At 35.8% G+C, this 19,037-nt stretch overlaps 1 protein-coding gene across 1 annotated transcript; it reads left to right on the top strand.

The window, feature by feature from the left end:
* Positions 1 to 2,084: 2,084 nt before the first annotated feature.
* dgat1a (diacylglycerol O-acyltransferase 1a) lies at positions 2,085 to 17,580 on the top strand. Its single transcript, XM_042011780.1, has 17 exons — positions 2,085 to 2,576; positions 4,596 to 4,683; positions 8,271 to 8,311; positions 8,645 to 8,730; positions 9,443 to 9,495; positions 9,846 to 9,951; positions 11,138 to 11,266; positions 11,601 to 11,675; positions 11,892 to 11,995; positions 12,112 to 12,150; positions 12,919 to 12,960; positions 13,193 to 13,237; positions 13,383 to 13,495; positions 14,083 to 14,148; positions 14,306 to 14,393; positions 14,887 to 14,949; positions 15,102 to 17,580. Exons 1-17 carry the CDS (start codon positions 2,281 to 2,283, stop codon positions 15,246 to 15,248), a joined length of 1,581 nt encoding a protein of 526 aa, XP_041867714.1. The 5' UTR covers positions 2,085 to 2,280; the 3' UTR covers positions 15,249 to 17,580.
* Positions 17,581 to 19,037: the final 1,457 nt, after the last annotated feature.

Below are 19,037 nucleotides of genomic sequence, written 5' to 3'. Positions count from 1 at the left end.
ATAAACAGAATCAACCTAACTAAAGCTCGTAGCTCTGTTGTGATTGGACAGAAATTACATGTGATCCAGCGCATGTACACTATTGGCTTGCTACGGGCAAGCGACGAAACCTAACATGATTGTAGTTTTGTAGCCTGATATTTGACTGATGGTAGATTAAATTTGTTTCGCTTTTAAAATCCGTTCAGTTTAATCCCTGAAAGTGGCCAATTTTAATAGTCAAAGTTTTAATAGGAAAGCACCTCCTTACTAGGGTATTATTTATATGAAGTAATCTATTATTGCATCAAGAAATAACACTGATTTCTAGAATCTACTCTCAGAAAATCACATACAGAAAAAACATAAATATTCATAAAAATCAATTCAATGTTAGAATGTATTTCAAACCCTTAATAAACTTGTTTGTAATGTAATCAAATCAAATCAAATGTAATTGATTAAAGGACATAGATGGGATAAGTGTTGTCAAGTCATTGGTTAACTAATTAAGCGGACCTCAGAGCAGTTTAACTCTTTACAGACTACAGTATTACTACTACAAACTCTTCTAGCATGCATTAAGTAGATTTAGAGGGCTTCAAATCTACTTCATGCCTGCTTAAAGAGTTTATCTGATTACTAAATGGATGGATAAATAAAAAGTACAACATAAAAACTAAATAACGATCATAATATAAAATTATTATTCCAACAATATACCTGTTCCAACTGGTGCACTTATATACATTTGAATAACTCGGGTGTGCAGGTATTTCTCCTAATAACACTTTTTATAATGATACAGAGCTAATACTTTTGATAAATACAAAATTTTACCAATTTATTATCTCTTTAAGCACTGAAAACATTCTTTATGAAAGGAAACATTTCTGGCAGCAATAATGTGATGCTCAATTATTTTATGTGCATTTGCAGTAATTATGATTAATGTCGATTGGTATGACGACAGGGGAGTGAGCTTGAGCAGCCTGTGACATTATGGTTTTTTTCTCCTTTTCCTTTCCTTTTTAAATGACCAGTCTTGGTAACTGTTTATCTGTTTAGATGATATAATACAGAATTTATAACTTTCTTAAACAACTGTATAATTTTAATAGCCTACTACAAACCTCACAACTTAGAGTAAATGAAGCCTGATTTCCTGGGGCTTATGCATTTCCAGTGATTTCTAAGATAAACAGTAGTCCACCTAAGTTTGTTCATGATAAACACTTTGTTGGTTTATGAATGTCTTTATGTATGCCTTCAAACATAAAATCACTCCTTTGTTAGCCTACCAAAAACTCCCATTTCAGGTCCATTTAATTTAAATTTGCTCATGTAACACACTTGGCTATGGGGGCTATGATTGTGTTTATTTCTATCTTAGAAACCCTGCAAACAGTTGGAGATTAATGATTTATTGCTGTGTTTTTTCTGATTTTTCTCCTCATTCTTTATGGAGCTTAATCATTGCACCTGTGCTCTGTCTCTCCAACTCATTAAAGCCAGCTTTTCGACCAGTAACAGCTATTCCTGTGGTAATTAGCAGACTTTAACTCTACAACTTACTGTTGATATCAAACCTGGGATTACTGACTGAAACCCAGAGACCATAAAACTCTAGCAAATTTGTTCTCTACAGCAAGCCCCACCTGGGGCACTTTAAGATTGGAATTTCTTCCTCTTCTAACTTTGTTTAGATCCTTGTTCCTCTTGTCAAAATGCAGCTTTATGAGGCTACCTGACTTCTTGATTTTTACGGACATGTTTTCACGAATAAAATTCTGAGTTCCACGTTTCCAGAAAATGTAGAATAGGCCTACAGTTCAAAGCATTTCCATGTGAAAAAAAGATTGGTGCTGTGTCTTAAAAGGGGATAAAGTCATTCTCTGTCATAAGAAAACTTTTGTTGTTGACTGTTACTAAAATTTTCTTTAAATATTTAAACAGTATTTTCCACAATTTGATGGTTCGCATGGCTTTAATGGTAGTGACTGAAACGGATACCAAAAACAGCCGCTAATCCGGAAGTTGAACACTGTCTCTATAGGGGGATGTCTGCTGAAAACAGTGATCTGGCAACCATACTGGTAACTGCACCTTGAGCTTACTAGTAAAACGCCTTGCTCATTATCAGCTCTGACAGGGTACAGCACGGCGGAGGAAGGTGTTCCCTACAACTCCCGCTTTTCGTTTAACTATACGGAAGCAAGACAGATCAACAAAAACGACGAGCGACAGCATTTTTACCAGCAATGTCAGGCAGGTATAAACTGCGTGACTGAAGCCGCAGAAATGAGCGAGAGAGCAGAGATAAGAGGCCCCGCAACCCGCAAAAGGAGGACAACCATCTCCGGAGCTGGTGGCGGCGGAGCGGTCAGCGTGAAGCAAGCCAACGGGAGCAAGTGTCACGATGCTAAAGCAAAACCTCCACTGCATCCCGCTAAAGCCAAGTCAGTGGCAGAGGCATCTGAACATACAAGTCACAAGGGGAAGGTGGACAGAGAGGTGGGGATGTCAGGGAAGCAGCAGCTCTCAAACAGTCCGAAAAAACAGAGGAGTGCGGTGGAGGATATTAACGACAAACTCAGGTAACCGCAGATTTAAAGAAAAAACACTGAAGCTGTGTCCCAATTCAGTCTGCGCACTTGGTTGGCGCACACTGCTACACGTTAAATGTGGCCAACTTTTTCTAATACAGACCCAGTTTCAGAAACGCTGTCATTAGTGGTTATGCCTCTGGGTAATATGATTATACAATGGAGACATTTTACTTCCCCTCATTAACTTTATATGTTAAATATCTCTTTCTGACCTCTTAAATAGAGGCACAATATTACACACACACACATATATAATGTATGTACACACACATACACAGCACTTTCAGAGTGCCACACATACCAACATCATCTCAGAGAATCAAATCCGTTTGTTCCAAGTTTACATTAAGTGGCACTTCTTACCATATTTATTTTATCAATGTTTTAGGCCAATAACTAGTAGATAAGTAGTTCATGAACACTATTTTTTATTGTAGCTCCCCTTTAATTTGCTGCTTTGTCAGTGAGAAAAAAGGTAGACATAAGTTTGAAAATGTCAAAGCTGATTATATATGAGTGACAACAGACATGATAGAATGAACAATGGCTTGCCCTTACCCTACACATAACCATTCATTTTATTGTTTAATGGCCTCTGTTTACACAATTCCTCATCTTTGACACAGTAGAAGTAGAATTTTCTTAAAACGTAAAGAGCTTGAGCCTTCACATCTTTTTAATTGAGCGATGTGAAGACCAGCATCCTAGCAACTCATGTTGAAACAAATGCTTTCATCAAGCTTTTGTGTGTGAGAGTGTATCGTCATTTTCCTGTAGCATGTGCTTGTGCAATACTGGTGTTGCGTACTACCTCTGCCTGCACGTTCCTTTGCAGGCTTGGCCTACAAATGTCATCACAATGAACTCTAACATGATAACTGTCACACAGTTATTTGCTATTGAAGCTACTATTTTCAGTTATTTTCATCTAACTACAGCCAGTTATAGTAGTCCATAAGCCTGATGCACAAAAACCTTATTGAGTAGGCGCAATTATTGGCGTTTGATACTGGGAGAAATTAATAAAGTAGTATAATCCTTCCTTGCCTTTAAAGTTGGTAAACAAATCAATTACAGTACCAGTATGATAAATAACAAGTATACACAGTTTCTTTAGTATATATTCATGTTGTTAATGTTAGATACCAATAGTAAATAATTATGACTAAAACAAGCTATACTTTCACACACAACCATTGCTAATCTCATGAATAAATACTGTTAAACAATCAGTATATTTACAGTTGAAGCAGATAAACAGGTGGTAATCCTCAACTCAAGATTTTGCACGTCTTCCAGGTTTACTGTACGAGCTTCCTTCATTACTCATTGTCTTCCTTGCATGTCTTTTTTTCTTTTCCTCTCTGTTTATCTCTCTGTGTCACTTGTGGTTTTGAAAGGTCATTGACTGATGAATAGCCTCAGTTTTAAAAATTTTATCTGGGGTCAGTACTTTTAACCCACCGTTTCGTAACGCTCTCATTGCTTGGTGAAGTTGTTGGATTAAACATTAGATTTCCGGATGTAATTTATTGATTGAAAGGCTAATAAAAATCATCTCTCGACGTGAGCTATCACATTTCTTTCATGTTAAAATAGGAACTACAAAAATACTAAATGCCTTCCACCATATTTTATCTGTCTTTAATGTACTCTAAAGGTTGATAAATGATTTACAGACAGGTATTTAATTGTAAATCAAACCTAAGAACAGCGTATCTTCACAACATAAAATACCTAACAAAGTAGGACTTTAGTAGTGTTTTTTTTTTTCTTAAAACATTGGCCAGTTTACAACCAAATACACTCATTTGTGTGTTGATCATTTGTTGACTCAGTATGTGCTGTCTGTATTTCGTAAGTTTTGAGTTGTACATCATAACGGAGGATTTCATCACTGGACACATTTCATGGAAATAAAAAGACAGAAGTAAACCTAATTATCCTGAAAAAAAGTAATCATACTATTATTATACTATTTTTTCTTCTTCTCTTGTTTCTCCACAGCTGCCATGTCCTACAGGAGTCTCTCTTGAGCTCAGCCAGTGGATACAGCAACTACAGAGGAATCCTTAACTGGTGTGTTGTCATGCTGGTGAGTAAACAGCATGTCCACTGAGAACCAAAAACATGTTGCTCTGTGATTTTTTTTTTTAATTTATTTATTTATTTTTTGGTTAAACATCATATGTTAAACTATGTAGTGTGCCTGTGGTGATTGGTTCAGCCCACACGTGTACTACACAAGCATGTGGGATTTGGGTGATGGAGCTGTTTCAGCATGTCTCTGTAACACGCTTACTTAATGCAGCATCTGATAAATAGTTTTTTATATCTTAACATTGGCAGAATGAAAAGAAGTAGATATTTTGGTAACTTTGTTTTTGTTGAGGGGATTTATGTGTACTGAGATCATATACTTTGAGTACATTGGGTGGAATATTATGTGTAGTGGCTGCAGTGGAGGGATCAAACCTAACCAAAAAAAGGGTCATTTTGATTGATTTTGGAAATATTGGATAAAAAAAAAAAAAAATCTAATATAATCTGAAGACTACCTTGCATAGATATTTTTTTATTAGGGTGGAAAAAATAACAGTTCATGCTCATATGCTAATATTAGCAATGATGATCCCTAAATAGCAACATGACAATCTACTTGCCAAAATAGTTATTGTAGTAAACAATGTAAAAGGTGCAGTGGACGCTAGAGAGCTTGTGGAGGTTGTTAGTCCATGTATACACAATTGTGTGTGTCAGTGTTTGTCATTGTGTTTTTGAATACATTTGTCTGTTTTTCCCACATAATCCTAATTCATTTTGCAGTTCTGTGACAGAATTAATGCTCTCTTTGAATGTTTAAATTGCCGTAATAACCACATTCTCCACTTTGTGGTCACCAGCTAACAGTGCTCACTATTTAGAAGTCTGACAAAACACCAGAAAATCTCGCTTTATACAAATCTGACGCTTCCCTCCGGGGACCGAAAAATCTTCTGAAAGTTCCTACAAACAAGCACATTGGTTTTAGTTTGTCTAAGTTTAGATATGTTTATTTTAAACTTCAGTTGTAAATACATCATTTTCACAACTTAAAATGTTGACTTGGTTAGATACATTAAGAAGTACCTTCCACTTTTACAAGTGTTCATCTTGGGTAGTGGTAGAACTTGTACAAAAATAAAGTCCAATAAAGAAGAAAAGAAAAACAGGTTTATTAGGAAAAATCCACAGTTACAAACATGCTGCATCTATGACAACTGCTATGACGGTCATGGTAACAAAAAATATTCACAGTAACTAAATTGTTACTTGCCAGAAAGCTGTTGCTCCTCGTCCTCCTCCATTAATCTGCTGCAGGCATTGAGCATGCAGTCTTATGTGTCTCATGTGTGGATTTGATGTTTCCAGTGCTGCCCATTTTGTTCAAATAATCTCTTGAGTTGTGTGTGGTCGGATTTGTTTTTTTCCAGTATGTCGTCTACGTATCTTTTCCAGAGGGTGAGTTTACACTAAAACTGTACCTCACTTTGATTAAATGCAGGACATTAAAGGAGCCTAAATAAGTAATTTAGTTATCAAAACATAATAAAAATAAAACAACACAAAATATAACCAAATGCCTCATAACAATATAAAAATATTTCTGATAACAGCTATGTTATACACAGAATAAACTTAATTTCTGTATAGCTCTAACAGAAACTTTTAAGAGGAATTTAGCCTTCATTAATTCGTCTGGGCTTTTCCAATTATTTCTGGTCAAACTTTCTGCCACTAACTAGACAATTATTCAGAGAGACTGACTAAAGCTTCAAAATGTGTTGCTTTTTTGGAGTATGACTGGGTTTAAATTACATAAGATACAGTAACAACTCATCCCTGATCACATACAGCATGATTAGAACTTGCTGTTTAATATTTTCCTTTTTATGGAAGGGAAGCTAACCAAATGTACATTTCTGAAAAGATGACTAGCTAGCAAGGTTGTCCCAAGTAAGAAAACATGAAATGCTAACTTTTTTTTTTTAAATAGGACCAAATGTTAGTTTATTCATTTTTTTAGTGACACCTGTTTCCTTGTCTTTGTGTGTCAGGGTCCAAAGGTACAGCCAACTTTTGTGTCTCTTTCTATTTTTATCTTACCAACCACCAAACCTGATATGTCTCTCTTGTCCTCTGCTAGGGACATTGAGCCTTTTTTTTTAATTAGATATGCTTTTTGTTACAGCTTTATTGAAACTAAATTCAGACAGTTTGTGTATAAATACTTAATACAAGTCATTGAAGCAGAGTTGAGTAGAGACTGTACTAAAAAATGTTTACAACTATCAAAATATCTCACAGCACAAAAATTCCTTGTTTGAACCGCAGCGGGGGCCTTTCAGTATGAAGTTTCCACGTTCTATCTGTGTGTACTTTGGTTCTCTGTTCTCCACTTTCTGCCATCAGTCTCAAAACATGTGTGTTTGGCTAACTGGTGAATCTAAGATGGCTGAATGGTTGTTTTTTTGTCTCTGTGATTCTGGCCTTCTGGATGACCAGTGTCCTTGTGTCATCTTTATGGTTCTAGAGACAAATAAGATTTTGTAAAATTCATCAGTTTTAGCAGCTCAGTAGAAAGTACTGACAGTAAATGAGAAGGGACATTGATGCATATTTTTAATTGTAACAGTATATCAGCAGAGACAAGCAGCTCCTTTACCAGGCAGTCTGAGTTCACTTAATACACCCCCTACACAAGCGTCTTTGTCCCTGCCACTTAACCGGTGTCACCTCTGTTACTAACTTTGCACACTGACCTTTCTGAGTGTGGATGATGGAAAAGACACTAGCGCAGTTGATATATTGCTAAATCCAATTATGCAATTCTCTTTCAAATGCTTTATAAAGTCTACTGCCCCATTTATTTTGCTTCTTCATGATGATCCTCTTGCTCATGCTGAAGGTTACTGAGGTAAAGGTTACTGCTATGAAAAACACATTGATTAAAACCACGTTTCTACTGGGCCTTGCCAAAGGGCATAATCACTTTAGCATGACCTTATATGCCACTAACTTTCCCACTATTTTAAACCTTTTTCTAAAAGGCATCATCAGTGTCATAAAATTATTTGAAAAAAATACATTTTATACTCTAAAGTATAGTATTATTGTTGACCTTTAAGCTAAAGATGTAATTAGGCTTATCTCGTAGGATCTGAGATAAAGCTGGACTTGAACCTTGAAGTTAAAGGCATAACACCATCATAAACTAATTGACTTGACACTTTTTAACTGAGGGAGCAGCAAGAGCATGTAATAGCAGTGTAGGTGTGATGGCAGCAGGAGCATCAAATATAACTCAGCATCAAACTTTTGCATTGCCAATTTGTTCTGTGTGTTTTGTGAGCAGTTACTGTTTGTCCTTCTTAAGTTGCTTTTCTGTTATTGTTTGACCAATAATTTACTCCACACATACAGAAAAAACGGTTAAAACTGCAGGCTAATCACAAGCAGAGGCTGTTGAAAAGGAAAGGAAAAGATAAGCCAGATTTATAACCAAGCATTTTTTTGCTTCTTAGCAAAGGTCAGATAGCGTGAAAGGCTAGATGCAAAACAGCTTTAAACTGGAGTATTTCTTCCGTGTGACTCTCATTAACTCATTTTTTTGCCTCTCTGTATTTGCTCTGTTTTTTGTAGGTTCTTAGTAATGCACGTCTCTTTTTGGAGAACATTATAAAGTGAGTATGCAATCTTAGACAAACCTACATTTGTATATTGTATAAACACCACACATACTTTTTTTTTTTTTTAATAATTGCACTGCAGTCATCCATCTCATTCCTAATATTTTTGCTCACACCAGTATTCCCATTTAACACTGACAGCTCAAACAATGTGTTATATTTTATTACATAAATCTACATAATACATAATCTACAAGAGCATGACATCATCACAAATGGCTTACAGCAACCTTTCTCTCACCATTATGTAGTTATCAACATAAGCCACAGTAGGAAATAAGCCTGGTTGGATCAGTTGTATTAACTTCACCATTCCTCCTGCTCCAGATACGGCATCCTGGTAGATCCTATCCAAGTTGTGTCTCTTTTCCTAAAGGACCCATATAGCTGGCCAGCAGCTTGCCTTATCATTGGTATGGAACTTTTTTTTATAATAATAAAAACAAAAGTTGAATGCCTTAAAGAGGTTTCATCTTGGGTGATCGAATCAAAAGGGGACAGCTCCAAGAACATTAGCTTAGTTTACAGCTGGTATTGGAATGTGCCTCTACATGCATTACACTTGATCTGATTTTCACGTCCCTGCAACATGAGACACGTCAAGAGGCAAAGAGTTCAAACGCTGCAGTTTCCATTATGGACCAGTTTGCAAAAATGTGAAACATAAAGCACTGTAAACAGATTTCCTCCACCACCACACTCCACACTATGGTCTGCTGTGCTGCACTGGACTGCATGTTTTTAGGCAGGGTTAGGATCTTAAATTTGGGAAAGGAAAAGGGAACCACAGCACACCCCCAAAGCTTTGGTAATATGCTGTCAGCCATTGTTTTTACTGTCACTTTTTTGGACACTGAGCCTTGGGGCTGGCGACACTGGAAAAATAATCTTAGTTTAATAGTATGCTGCATGTGCAGATAAGGATGGTTGAGTAGGTGATTTATAATTAATAATCTGTGGTTCACAACTTCCAAGTCTCATTAGGCTTATTGGCTATAGCTAAAAATATTATAGTTGGCATGCTGGGTTTTTTTCTGTTTTCTTTATTTAATGGTGTAAGAGAGCCATTGTTTACATCCTTGTATTGCTGTAGTTTATAAATCTGTTTCTGTTTCATGTTTTCAGTGTCCAACGTGTTCATCCTCGCTGCCTTGTATACAGAGAGGCGTCTGGCTGTAGTAAGTCCTAAGTTTTATTTGTACGTTTTCATAAGAGCCAAATTTTTTTTGTTTTGTTTTTTTTATTATAGTTTGACAATTCATAAAATCAACTGTGGAACTAGTACAATTTTCTTATTTAATATTTTGTTAGTATATTAGTAAATAGGGTGGGGCTAATTGACATAATTCTGGGATCTTTCATGATCGTTGGTGCTTTGTAGGTCATTGAATCTTCAAGTAAACTCAGAGCTCCACCCCTTTTGTATTAGATTAGATTTTGTACGTCAAGTTAACAAATGCAAAAAAAACTCTTTTTTTTTTTTTTTTTCTTACACTAACCATATTTTTTCCTCTATTACCCTTTTTAGGGTACATTCTCTGAAACTAAAGGATGGATTCTTCATATTTTCAACCTGGCTTGCATGTTGCTCATTCCCTCTTTCACAGTACTCACCGTGACCTCCATGACCCCAGGTGTGTTTTCTAGAAAACAGCACATTTTATATCTATGATATCAAGTGTCTTGGGTAAGACTATGTTTTGATGGGTACTCTAAAGCCTGAGGCTCCAACACATGCGCTGTAGTTCATGAAGTAAACCTATCAAACCACTTTGTCAAAGCTTGGTTTGGTCGCATTACTGTTGATGGTGGAAGCACATGACCAAACCCGAAACTGCTTCGGACGCCATACAAACCACCTGATTGGTTAAATTTGTCATGTGAATCAGCAGAAACAAGCAAGTGTCTCGGGCTGGGCTGATCGATATCAACCAAATTTACAGCCTTGATTGCTAAATACACTTCCATTAAGGACATGTGCATTAAAATAGTTGACTGCATATAACGTAGCTGTATATTGAATTAACACTAGAATTACCAGGATCTTCAGTTTTTCCTGCAGTCCCCCCTCCCTCCACCACATTTAATCCCCTCACTTACTGACCTGTTTTCATAGCAGGTTCTCACGTTTTCTGACCCAAAGAGCAGACAGTACTCAGCACAGGCTTTTGACTCTGCACCTCAAATAGATTGAAATCTGTAGTGATGAATGTCTCTGTGCTAAATCTTGATTTTGTATGCATTAGAATCATTAAACACTAAAATGGCCAAGACTGTCATTTTGACCACATATTCGATAACTTCGTCAAATAAAATTATGAAGCCTTATTAACCCCTGACTTTTCCTAAAACTACATAAGTTTTCATTACAACTAGTTTTATTGTTTAATATAAATAACAGGAAATATGATTATTTCTACGTATTTGGGCCACAAGTTATTTTGACCACACACTCTTTACATCTACTCCTTTCCAAATATGTTAATTCCTTTTTTCCTTGTACCGTGATTCTGTTTTGTTATAACTGAATCACTGTTTTGACCACTTGTTTGAAATAAAGAAATCAGCAGCACTATTTAAATATCTCTTGACACAAAATTTAGGTGAAGTGTATATAAGGTTACAATTAATGAAAATATATTATTACTTAGCAAAATAGTAATAAAAGAGTATGTTTTATTTTATCTAATGAACCATTTTTCTAATCAAGTATTGAATCTTCAACAAAGCCTCGATCAGCCATCCTTTTCATCCATAACATGATTTATTATTCTTATTTAATTACTGGTTTGTGTGTGTGTTTGTGTGTGTGTGTGTCAGTGGGTGGTGTGCTTTCTCTAGGGATCTACTCTGTGTTGTTTCTCAAGCTGTACTCTTACCAAGATTTCAACAGGTGGTGCAGAGAAATCAGACAAGCCAAAGCCAAAAGACTAACACGATCCTATTCATGTAAGTGTGTCAGCATACACTAAGGGTTGGTTAAGTCATCTTGACTGAGGCTGGCTCAATCACTCATAACTGCATGATTTTCACAGAAACAGTGCTTCTGCACAGTTAAATGGATTATGTTTTATGTCAACTCTGTGCTGCAGCACCATCTGGTGGTAGTGGAGTAAAGTAAGGGATGTTGTAAATCAAAGTTGTGTAACTTGAGCAGCATTATCATAGCATGTGATGTGGTGCTATTTTAAGCCTGAAAATGTAATGCGGCATTATGACTAAGAAAAGTCTCTAAGTAATGCTTGAAATTCAAAATGCTGAATGTCTGTGCTTTTTTTTCCAGGTCCCAATGTGGCACAGCCTAACGGGTCCGCAGTTCATTCACATGTCACCTACCCAGGCAACCTCACACACAGAGGTGTGTTCAAATACCACAACTATTCAATACTTAAACAATTCAGTGACGCCGTAGTTTAAATCATAATGGAACAATAATGTGACATACGTTTGAGGGATTCTGTTTTAAGTTTTAGTTTAGTTTTTAAACAGATATACTATCAAGTATATTTTTGTAGTACAATCACTAGTATTCTGTATTTACTACCTAATAACAGGTTTGTTTGTTTGTCTTTAGACATGTACTACTTTGTTTTTGCCCCAACTCTCTGCTACCAGCTCAACTTCCCACGATCTTCTCGAATCCGGAAAAGGTTCCTAATCCGAAGACTTTTTGAAATGGTGAGAGGAAATGATTACAATCACTGTCCCTACATATCAGTTTATGGCCTAATTAAATTTAATCTGTATAGATCAACATGTGAATATTTTGTTATAATTATAACTTTGTCTTGCAGCTTTTTCTCATGCAGTTATTGGTGGGACTGATACAGCAGGTATGTAAAATATTTACACTATTTTAGTGCACTCATGCTGAACAAAGACTAGATGACATTTTACAGAAAAAGGTTCATCAGAGAGCCAGCAAAGGACTTTTTTCCCCTCATTCCAGCTAAAAGATAAGTAAAAATACAACGCTGGTGGAGGGGGTAATATTCCAAGAAAGAAATTGCATAACATGCATCTAAACCTCAGATATTATCCAAGATTAAAGGAGCAAAATTAAATAATACAACCTAAATATGGTCTGAGATTATAAGCAGAAATTTACAGGAAAAACTGAATGTTTTCTCAAATGTTTTTTCACAATTTTAGGAGACAGTCATAAGTTTTTACTCCCATACACAGCTCCTCACCATGTCGATTCAGTGCAGTGAAATGGTGACACTGAGCTAAAATCAAGAGTATTTAATTATTTCTAAATTCGTTGCAAAGTTAAATTTGATTAGCTCATCCACTGCAGCCTTGACGCTGATACGAGTTAAATCCAGCTCTGCCATGTGAGGTGATGTGGCCAAACGCAAAGAAAAAAAAAGTTCTGAGAAAATGAATTCATTGGGAAAATATTTGTTTCTGTGAATCTTGATAATTCTTTTTTTTAAAAGCATTTAAGTTTTATTAAAGTACATTCACAACAGCAATTCATTTATTTTCACTTTGGCTGTTTTTTTTTTTTTTGTTATTGCACAGAGTGGCCCAAATACACCATTAGTCAAATACATTAGGATGTATTAAACAAAATGATTCAAACATGTGTTTTTCAGTGGATGGTTCCCACTATTCAAAACTCAATGAAACCATTCCAGGTATGTAAACATGTTTATACATATTATAGACACACTGTATATCTTTCTGTAAAATAACAGCTTTTTATGTCTTTTCTTGCTAATAATTTGGGGATTTTCTAATAATCTTGCTAATGATAAGCTGCAACTATAAACCATAAGTATTTCATTATGTACACTTGAGGAACGGAAATAGTGTCTAAAACTGATGTGATAATCTCAAACGTTTATTCTGTTTTTTTTTTTTACTCAGGATATGGACTTTTCTCGGATGGTGGAGCGATTGCTGAAGCTAGCTGTGAGTATCAGGAAAAATACTGAAAAAAGAAGGAAAAAAAAAACCACTTTGCTCTTATATATGAGCTGATTACTTACATCATTATAGGAGTAGCAACAATAACCTTACCAAACCATACACCTCGTTTTCTCCTTTCTTCTCGCAGGTCCCTAACCATCTAATATGGCTAATATTCTTTTATTGGTTTTTCCACTCCTCTATGAACTTTGTGGCAGAGCTGCTGCAGTTTGGAGACAGAGAGTTCTACAAGGACTGGTGGTGAGTAGAGATCGTACAGTTTTCACTTACATGCAATAACATTTGCAGTTCCCCGTACGGAGACTTGAAGTATAGATTTAAGCACACTCTAGTACACTGATCAGAACTAATAAGAGACCTGTCACCAGGTATCCTGTCTGTAAGTATTAGTTCACTTCCAGGGTACTATGTTCTGGCAGAGTTACTTTCAGATTTAACCCTTTTCACCCCACTTGCAAGTCAACCAATTTCACTGCGAGCTACTTAAGTGCAAGAACTTTACTAATTTCATACTGATTTTTATGAATCATAAAATGGGCAGAGTGGTTGTCCTGTAGCCCAAGGGTTGCCGGTTCGATCTCAGCCTGAAAAGCTCATGTCGAGGTGTCCCTGAGCAAGACACCAAACCCCTAATTGCTCCTGATGGGTGGTGGTTGAGCGCCTTGGATGGCAGCTTCCACCATCAGTGTGTGAATGTGTGTGTGAATGTGACGTATATGTAAAGCGCTTTGGGTAAAAGCGCTTTATAAGTACAGACCATTTACCATTAAACACATTTATTTCAGATGTGTATAATTTCATTCAGATTTTGTTTTCCTTCATTTCAGGAACTCTGAGACTGTCACATATTTCTGGGCCAACTGGAATATCCCAGTACACAAATGGTGTCTGAGGTGAGCACTAACGCATCACACCAAACTTTAAACTCTCATTTCTATATAAACAACATAAACACAATAACAAAGCAGTCAAAGTGTGGATTTTAAGCTATTTATGACCAAATTACAAATATAAGGATCATGGTAATTTATGTATGTCTGTGTTTTATAGACACTTCTATAAGCCAATGTTGAGAAAAGGAATCAACAAGTTTCTGGCTCAGACTGCTGTCTTCTTAGTTTCTGCCTTCTTCCACGAGGTAAAAAAAAAAACAAAATCCTCAAGTCTTTGCATGTTATTGTCATTGTTAATTTTCTTGTGCAAAAATGTGATATGTATTTATTTAATTTATTCATATATCATTCATTCATGTTCAACAAAAGTAACAGTTTAAATGTTAATACAGGGGAAAACTTTGGATGTACAGCCTTTGGTCCATAGTTTGCCTTGTAATGTTGACCTAATAACGACTCAGTCACCTCAAGCCATTAATTTAGCATGTTTGATGAAGGCTCACATAAGCGTTTATTTATTTATTTTTCTCTAATGGATATTAAGGTGAACTGTTTTCACCTACATTTCTCTGCACATGAAGTCCTTTGTTACGTGACATGAAGCACTGGTGTTGATGCCAACTTTTCTTATAACACAACTTTAAACAGCTTTAGTTGTTATTGTATCAGTGTTAAGTGTATGTGGCCTTTCTTTCCTCACATTTACAAAATAAATACAAAATCTCTCCTCCTCCTCAGTACTTGGTCAGTGTTCCTTTGAAGATGTTCAGACTGTGGGCTTTTATGGGAATGATGGCTCAGGTAAAACAGACAGTACTGTCTGACTCTTTCACCCTGTTACCAGTATATGTCTCTTACAGCCACTTTTATTGCTCATGTGTTCTCACCTCCACTGTCCAACCTTATTCACAGACTCTGCTCTTGTACTGACCTATGATCTTTATTCCCTTCAGGTTCCTCTGGCTTGGTTTGTGGGTCGTTACCTGAATGGAAACTATGGCAACGCAGCTGTGTGGATGTCACTCATCATTGGACAGCCTGTTGCTGTTTTGATGTATGTCCACGACTACTACGTCCTTCATTATGGGAGCACTACATAACACAGCACAAAGACGTTATCCTACACACACACACATACACACTAGCTTGTGAGACGAGCTTATGAGAAAAAATATAAGGTGACAGCTAAACTAAAGCTGCTTCAATTTTTACTTTTGCACTTTAGATAACCAGACCACAGTATGTTGGGAAGTTACCTTGGCTGTTTAAGCAACATAAGAAGTGCTTGGTTTTGAGCTCTCGCCCACTTTCATAGACTATAATATGCTGTACCTTTGTCATCTTATAATCTAAACTTTGGGACTCACCATCACTGTCAGTGTATCAACTTTAAAACATTTCATCCTGGGCCCAAAGTGAAGCGAAACTTGGATTTCAATCCCTCATTTGTCAGATGTAGATTATCTTCCACAAGTTTTGATAAACAAAAGGAAAGGAGTTCCATGACCTCCAGCAAAGGTTGTATTTATTAAACCTTTTTTTGCTTGAGCTTAACCAGAATTTAATTATAAGATTTCTTTAACAAATTTAAATGTGGGAACGGTGCTTACAACTAAAGACTCCTCCAGAGTTGTAGATGTTTAAAAATGCACACACATCCGGTGCAACAAGTAACCACTGCCAAGTGAGTATAAACTCAGAGTCCTGTCTCCATGTAATTTATGTTTTTATATCAGTGGCCGAGAACTGTTTTGTGTTTTCTGTGTCCAAAGGTAAATCATGCATATTAATGCCAATTTGCCACAACAGAATGAGGCTTAAAATTACAATTCATCATTCAACGTGTTGCCAGATCCTCAAATTTACCACATTTACCTTTTTTAACATGTATTCTCTATACATAACTGATATCCCTCCTTCTTTGATGTAATACAGTATTGAATCCACTTCATTTTATAGTTTAATGTGGTTGAAGGAAACGAGGATCCCTTACCTGAAGCAGTGAAGGGTAAACAATATTGTGAATATATTTGTGCCGCCATGCCGCTGCCTGTTTCTCAACTATAAACAATCAATGCAAGTTCGTATTCTAATGGTACATACTACATGTTTGTAATTTGCCTTGGATTTGTCTCTGCACCTCTTTTTGAGTTGTCAAATTATTTCTAATGCTTTGTATTTGTTTTTTGATGTGACTGTATACAGTTAAATTATGTCAAGCTGAAATTCTTGTGCTAAATCAAATGTATTATTTAATTTACACGTTGAAACCAATGAATGTTTTTGCACTTTATAGAGATGCATGCTGTTGACTAAAAGCAATAGGTTTCTATGAATGTTGAAATTTTTGTTATTGTGCAATTTGAAATGGTAAAAAGAGGAGATTCAAACAACCTCTTCATGTTGGATGTTTCACAAAACTAATATTAAGTATTTCTATTTTGATAATTGTCAAAGCTTGACACTGTTCCTGTGCAAGTTGATATAAAATGTTATTTTACTTTAAAACTTGATCTCCTTTTCAAAAACAAGTTTGAGCCTTGGGGGGGGGGGGGGGTGTCTGTATTGATCACATTTCAGGGAAAACATTGTTAAAGTATCAGACAACAGTTCTGAAAACCGTGTTGGCATTCCTAATCCAAAATAAGTGCCTGCTATAAAAAAAAAAAAACTGCTTATTTTTTAAAATATGCCAAAAACTTAGAAGAAATACGAAAAATAAGAATTTAACCTGATTCTGTGCAGCAAGTAGATTAATGTTGTATTTTGGGATTTGTATAGAAACCTGACCTAATTTCACACTTCTTCACATTTAACCAAACTATTTTGCTAATATCACTTTTTTTTAAAGCAGCTAATTTGCTTCACTTAAAAGAAATTTGTTTGAAAATTATCTATAAATCTCAGCATGTAAGTACAACCCATTTCTATCTTAAAACATACTGCAGTTCTGTGTCAGATCTGTGGGTTAGAGTGGGATGTTTGTTACAGATGGCACAGAGTGATCATCTGGGAAATCTTGGTTACTGAATTGACAGGCTGTTTATCTAAATATCAAGAGCTGTCATTTTTTGGCCAGCTTTGGATAAAAGCAAATCTTGTAACAGGTGGAATGACCACATCTTTTCCCACACCAAATAAACTGTTCACGGATGCAAGTTGAAAATCCAGCTTTTATGTTGAGCCTTTTAAAAGCTAATTTGTGATTGAATTACTTGATACAACATGTAAAATGAATGTATTGGCTGTTTTGTTCATACAGTGGGAAGAAATCTGGAAGATTATGTTGTGAGAGCACAAATAATTTTCATAATCTTTAATTTAAAAATATTTGTGATGTTTGTTAAAGATGGTTTATATCTGCTGAAAGGACTTGTCTGTTTTTTCTTTTTGTACTTCATAATTAAAGCTCTCATACCTGATACAAATGCACGAGGAACACAAGGAGGTATTCTAAAAAAAAGAAAGAAAAGGCTGCTGCTAGGAGAGAAAAGAAGCAGAGTCAGTGTGGGAGTTGGGGAAACAACAGCCCACTGACTTAGTGTTTAACCTTTTTAATACTGTATCATGTGGGTAAAAAACACTAAAGGATAGAACCTAAATAACACTCAGAATTTGTTCTATCATACTGGGGAAAAATCACATAAAGGCAGCTAAAGATGAAGGATGAAACCATGATTGTACTTCTTTTATTTTTGTTTGACACTGGCTAATATACAAAGTACAGTAAATATTCAGTGGCTATTTTTAACCACTATTTTTATGTGTTAAAATATTTAACACGTAAAAACCTATTAAACAGGAAGTAAGCCTTTTTGAATTAAACTGATATTTTTGTTACTTTGGCCCTTTTTATTTGCCTTACAGTTAAACCAACTCTAATGATTTTCATATCAAGCTAAAACTGTTCAGGACAAGCATAAGACCTTTGTGATTAAACGTTATTGAAAGCTTTATCATACATAAAATGGTGTGGCTATGCCCCAAACACTGTCTTCTGCCTACCAGATTTAGATTGCTTTATTTGTCCCACAGTGGGGAAATTCACAGTATAACAGCAGCAGGATACACAGTGGAAAATAAATAGTAGGAAATGAAAGATACAAAAAATTTTTAAATAAGAAAATAATATATTCATCATAAAAATCTAAGAAAAGATCAATATAGCTTTAATTAGAATTGTACACAGTACAGAGACAGGATGAGCCCGAGAATACATATAAGAATATATGATATCCCAAGTAGAAAAATAAAAGTGAAATGAATAGAGAGGTGGAGTGTATTGTGCAAAAGTCCAGTTACTTGTTTATTCAGCAGACTGAGCAGGCGTTTTCTTTATTGTACAGTCTGACAGCAGCAGGCAGGAAGGACCTGAGGTACCTTTCCTTCACACACCATGGGTGGAGCAGCTGGGGTGTGTGTGTGTTTTTTTTTTTTTCTTGAGTGTCCCATTATGGGCTCTATAGAGATCACATTGGTATGAACAACCCATGTCCTCTCACCTGAAGCACAGGTGAGAGGAGACCAGTAGAAATTCAAGGGCTCTTGTATTAAAGCTGCCAGGAAGCAGGTTTACTTCATGAAGTCATTTGGTTACATAATATTTTCTTGGTTAGGTTGTTTACCTTTCATAAAGATAATAATGCTACTAATCCTAGTTAGGATTTTATTGATTATATCAGGACGTAAAAGGCATTACCTTCTGACTAATACTTGATCTGGCTTTAATAATACCAACTGGGAAGCTTAGAATTATTGAAAAACAACCTTTCTAGTAAAGTAAAACTTTTTTTACTCTAAGATCAACGTTTTTCTACATTTTATCCATCCTAATTGCAATTGGCTGTCTTATTGTGACAGTTAAGGATCTTGTCAGGGGCTCACAGTGG

Source organism: Melanotaenia boesemani, chromosome 17 (genome assembly GCF_017639745.1).
Source record: "Melanotaenia boesemani isolate fMelBoe1 chromosome 17, fMelBoe1.pri, whole genome shotgun sequence".
NCBI classification, from domain to species: domain Eukaryota; kingdom Metazoa; phylum Chordata; class Actinopteri; order Atheriniformes; family Melanotaeniidae; genus Melanotaenia; species Melanotaenia boesemani.
This window is presented reverse-complemented; position numbering and strand designations above follow the sequence as displayed.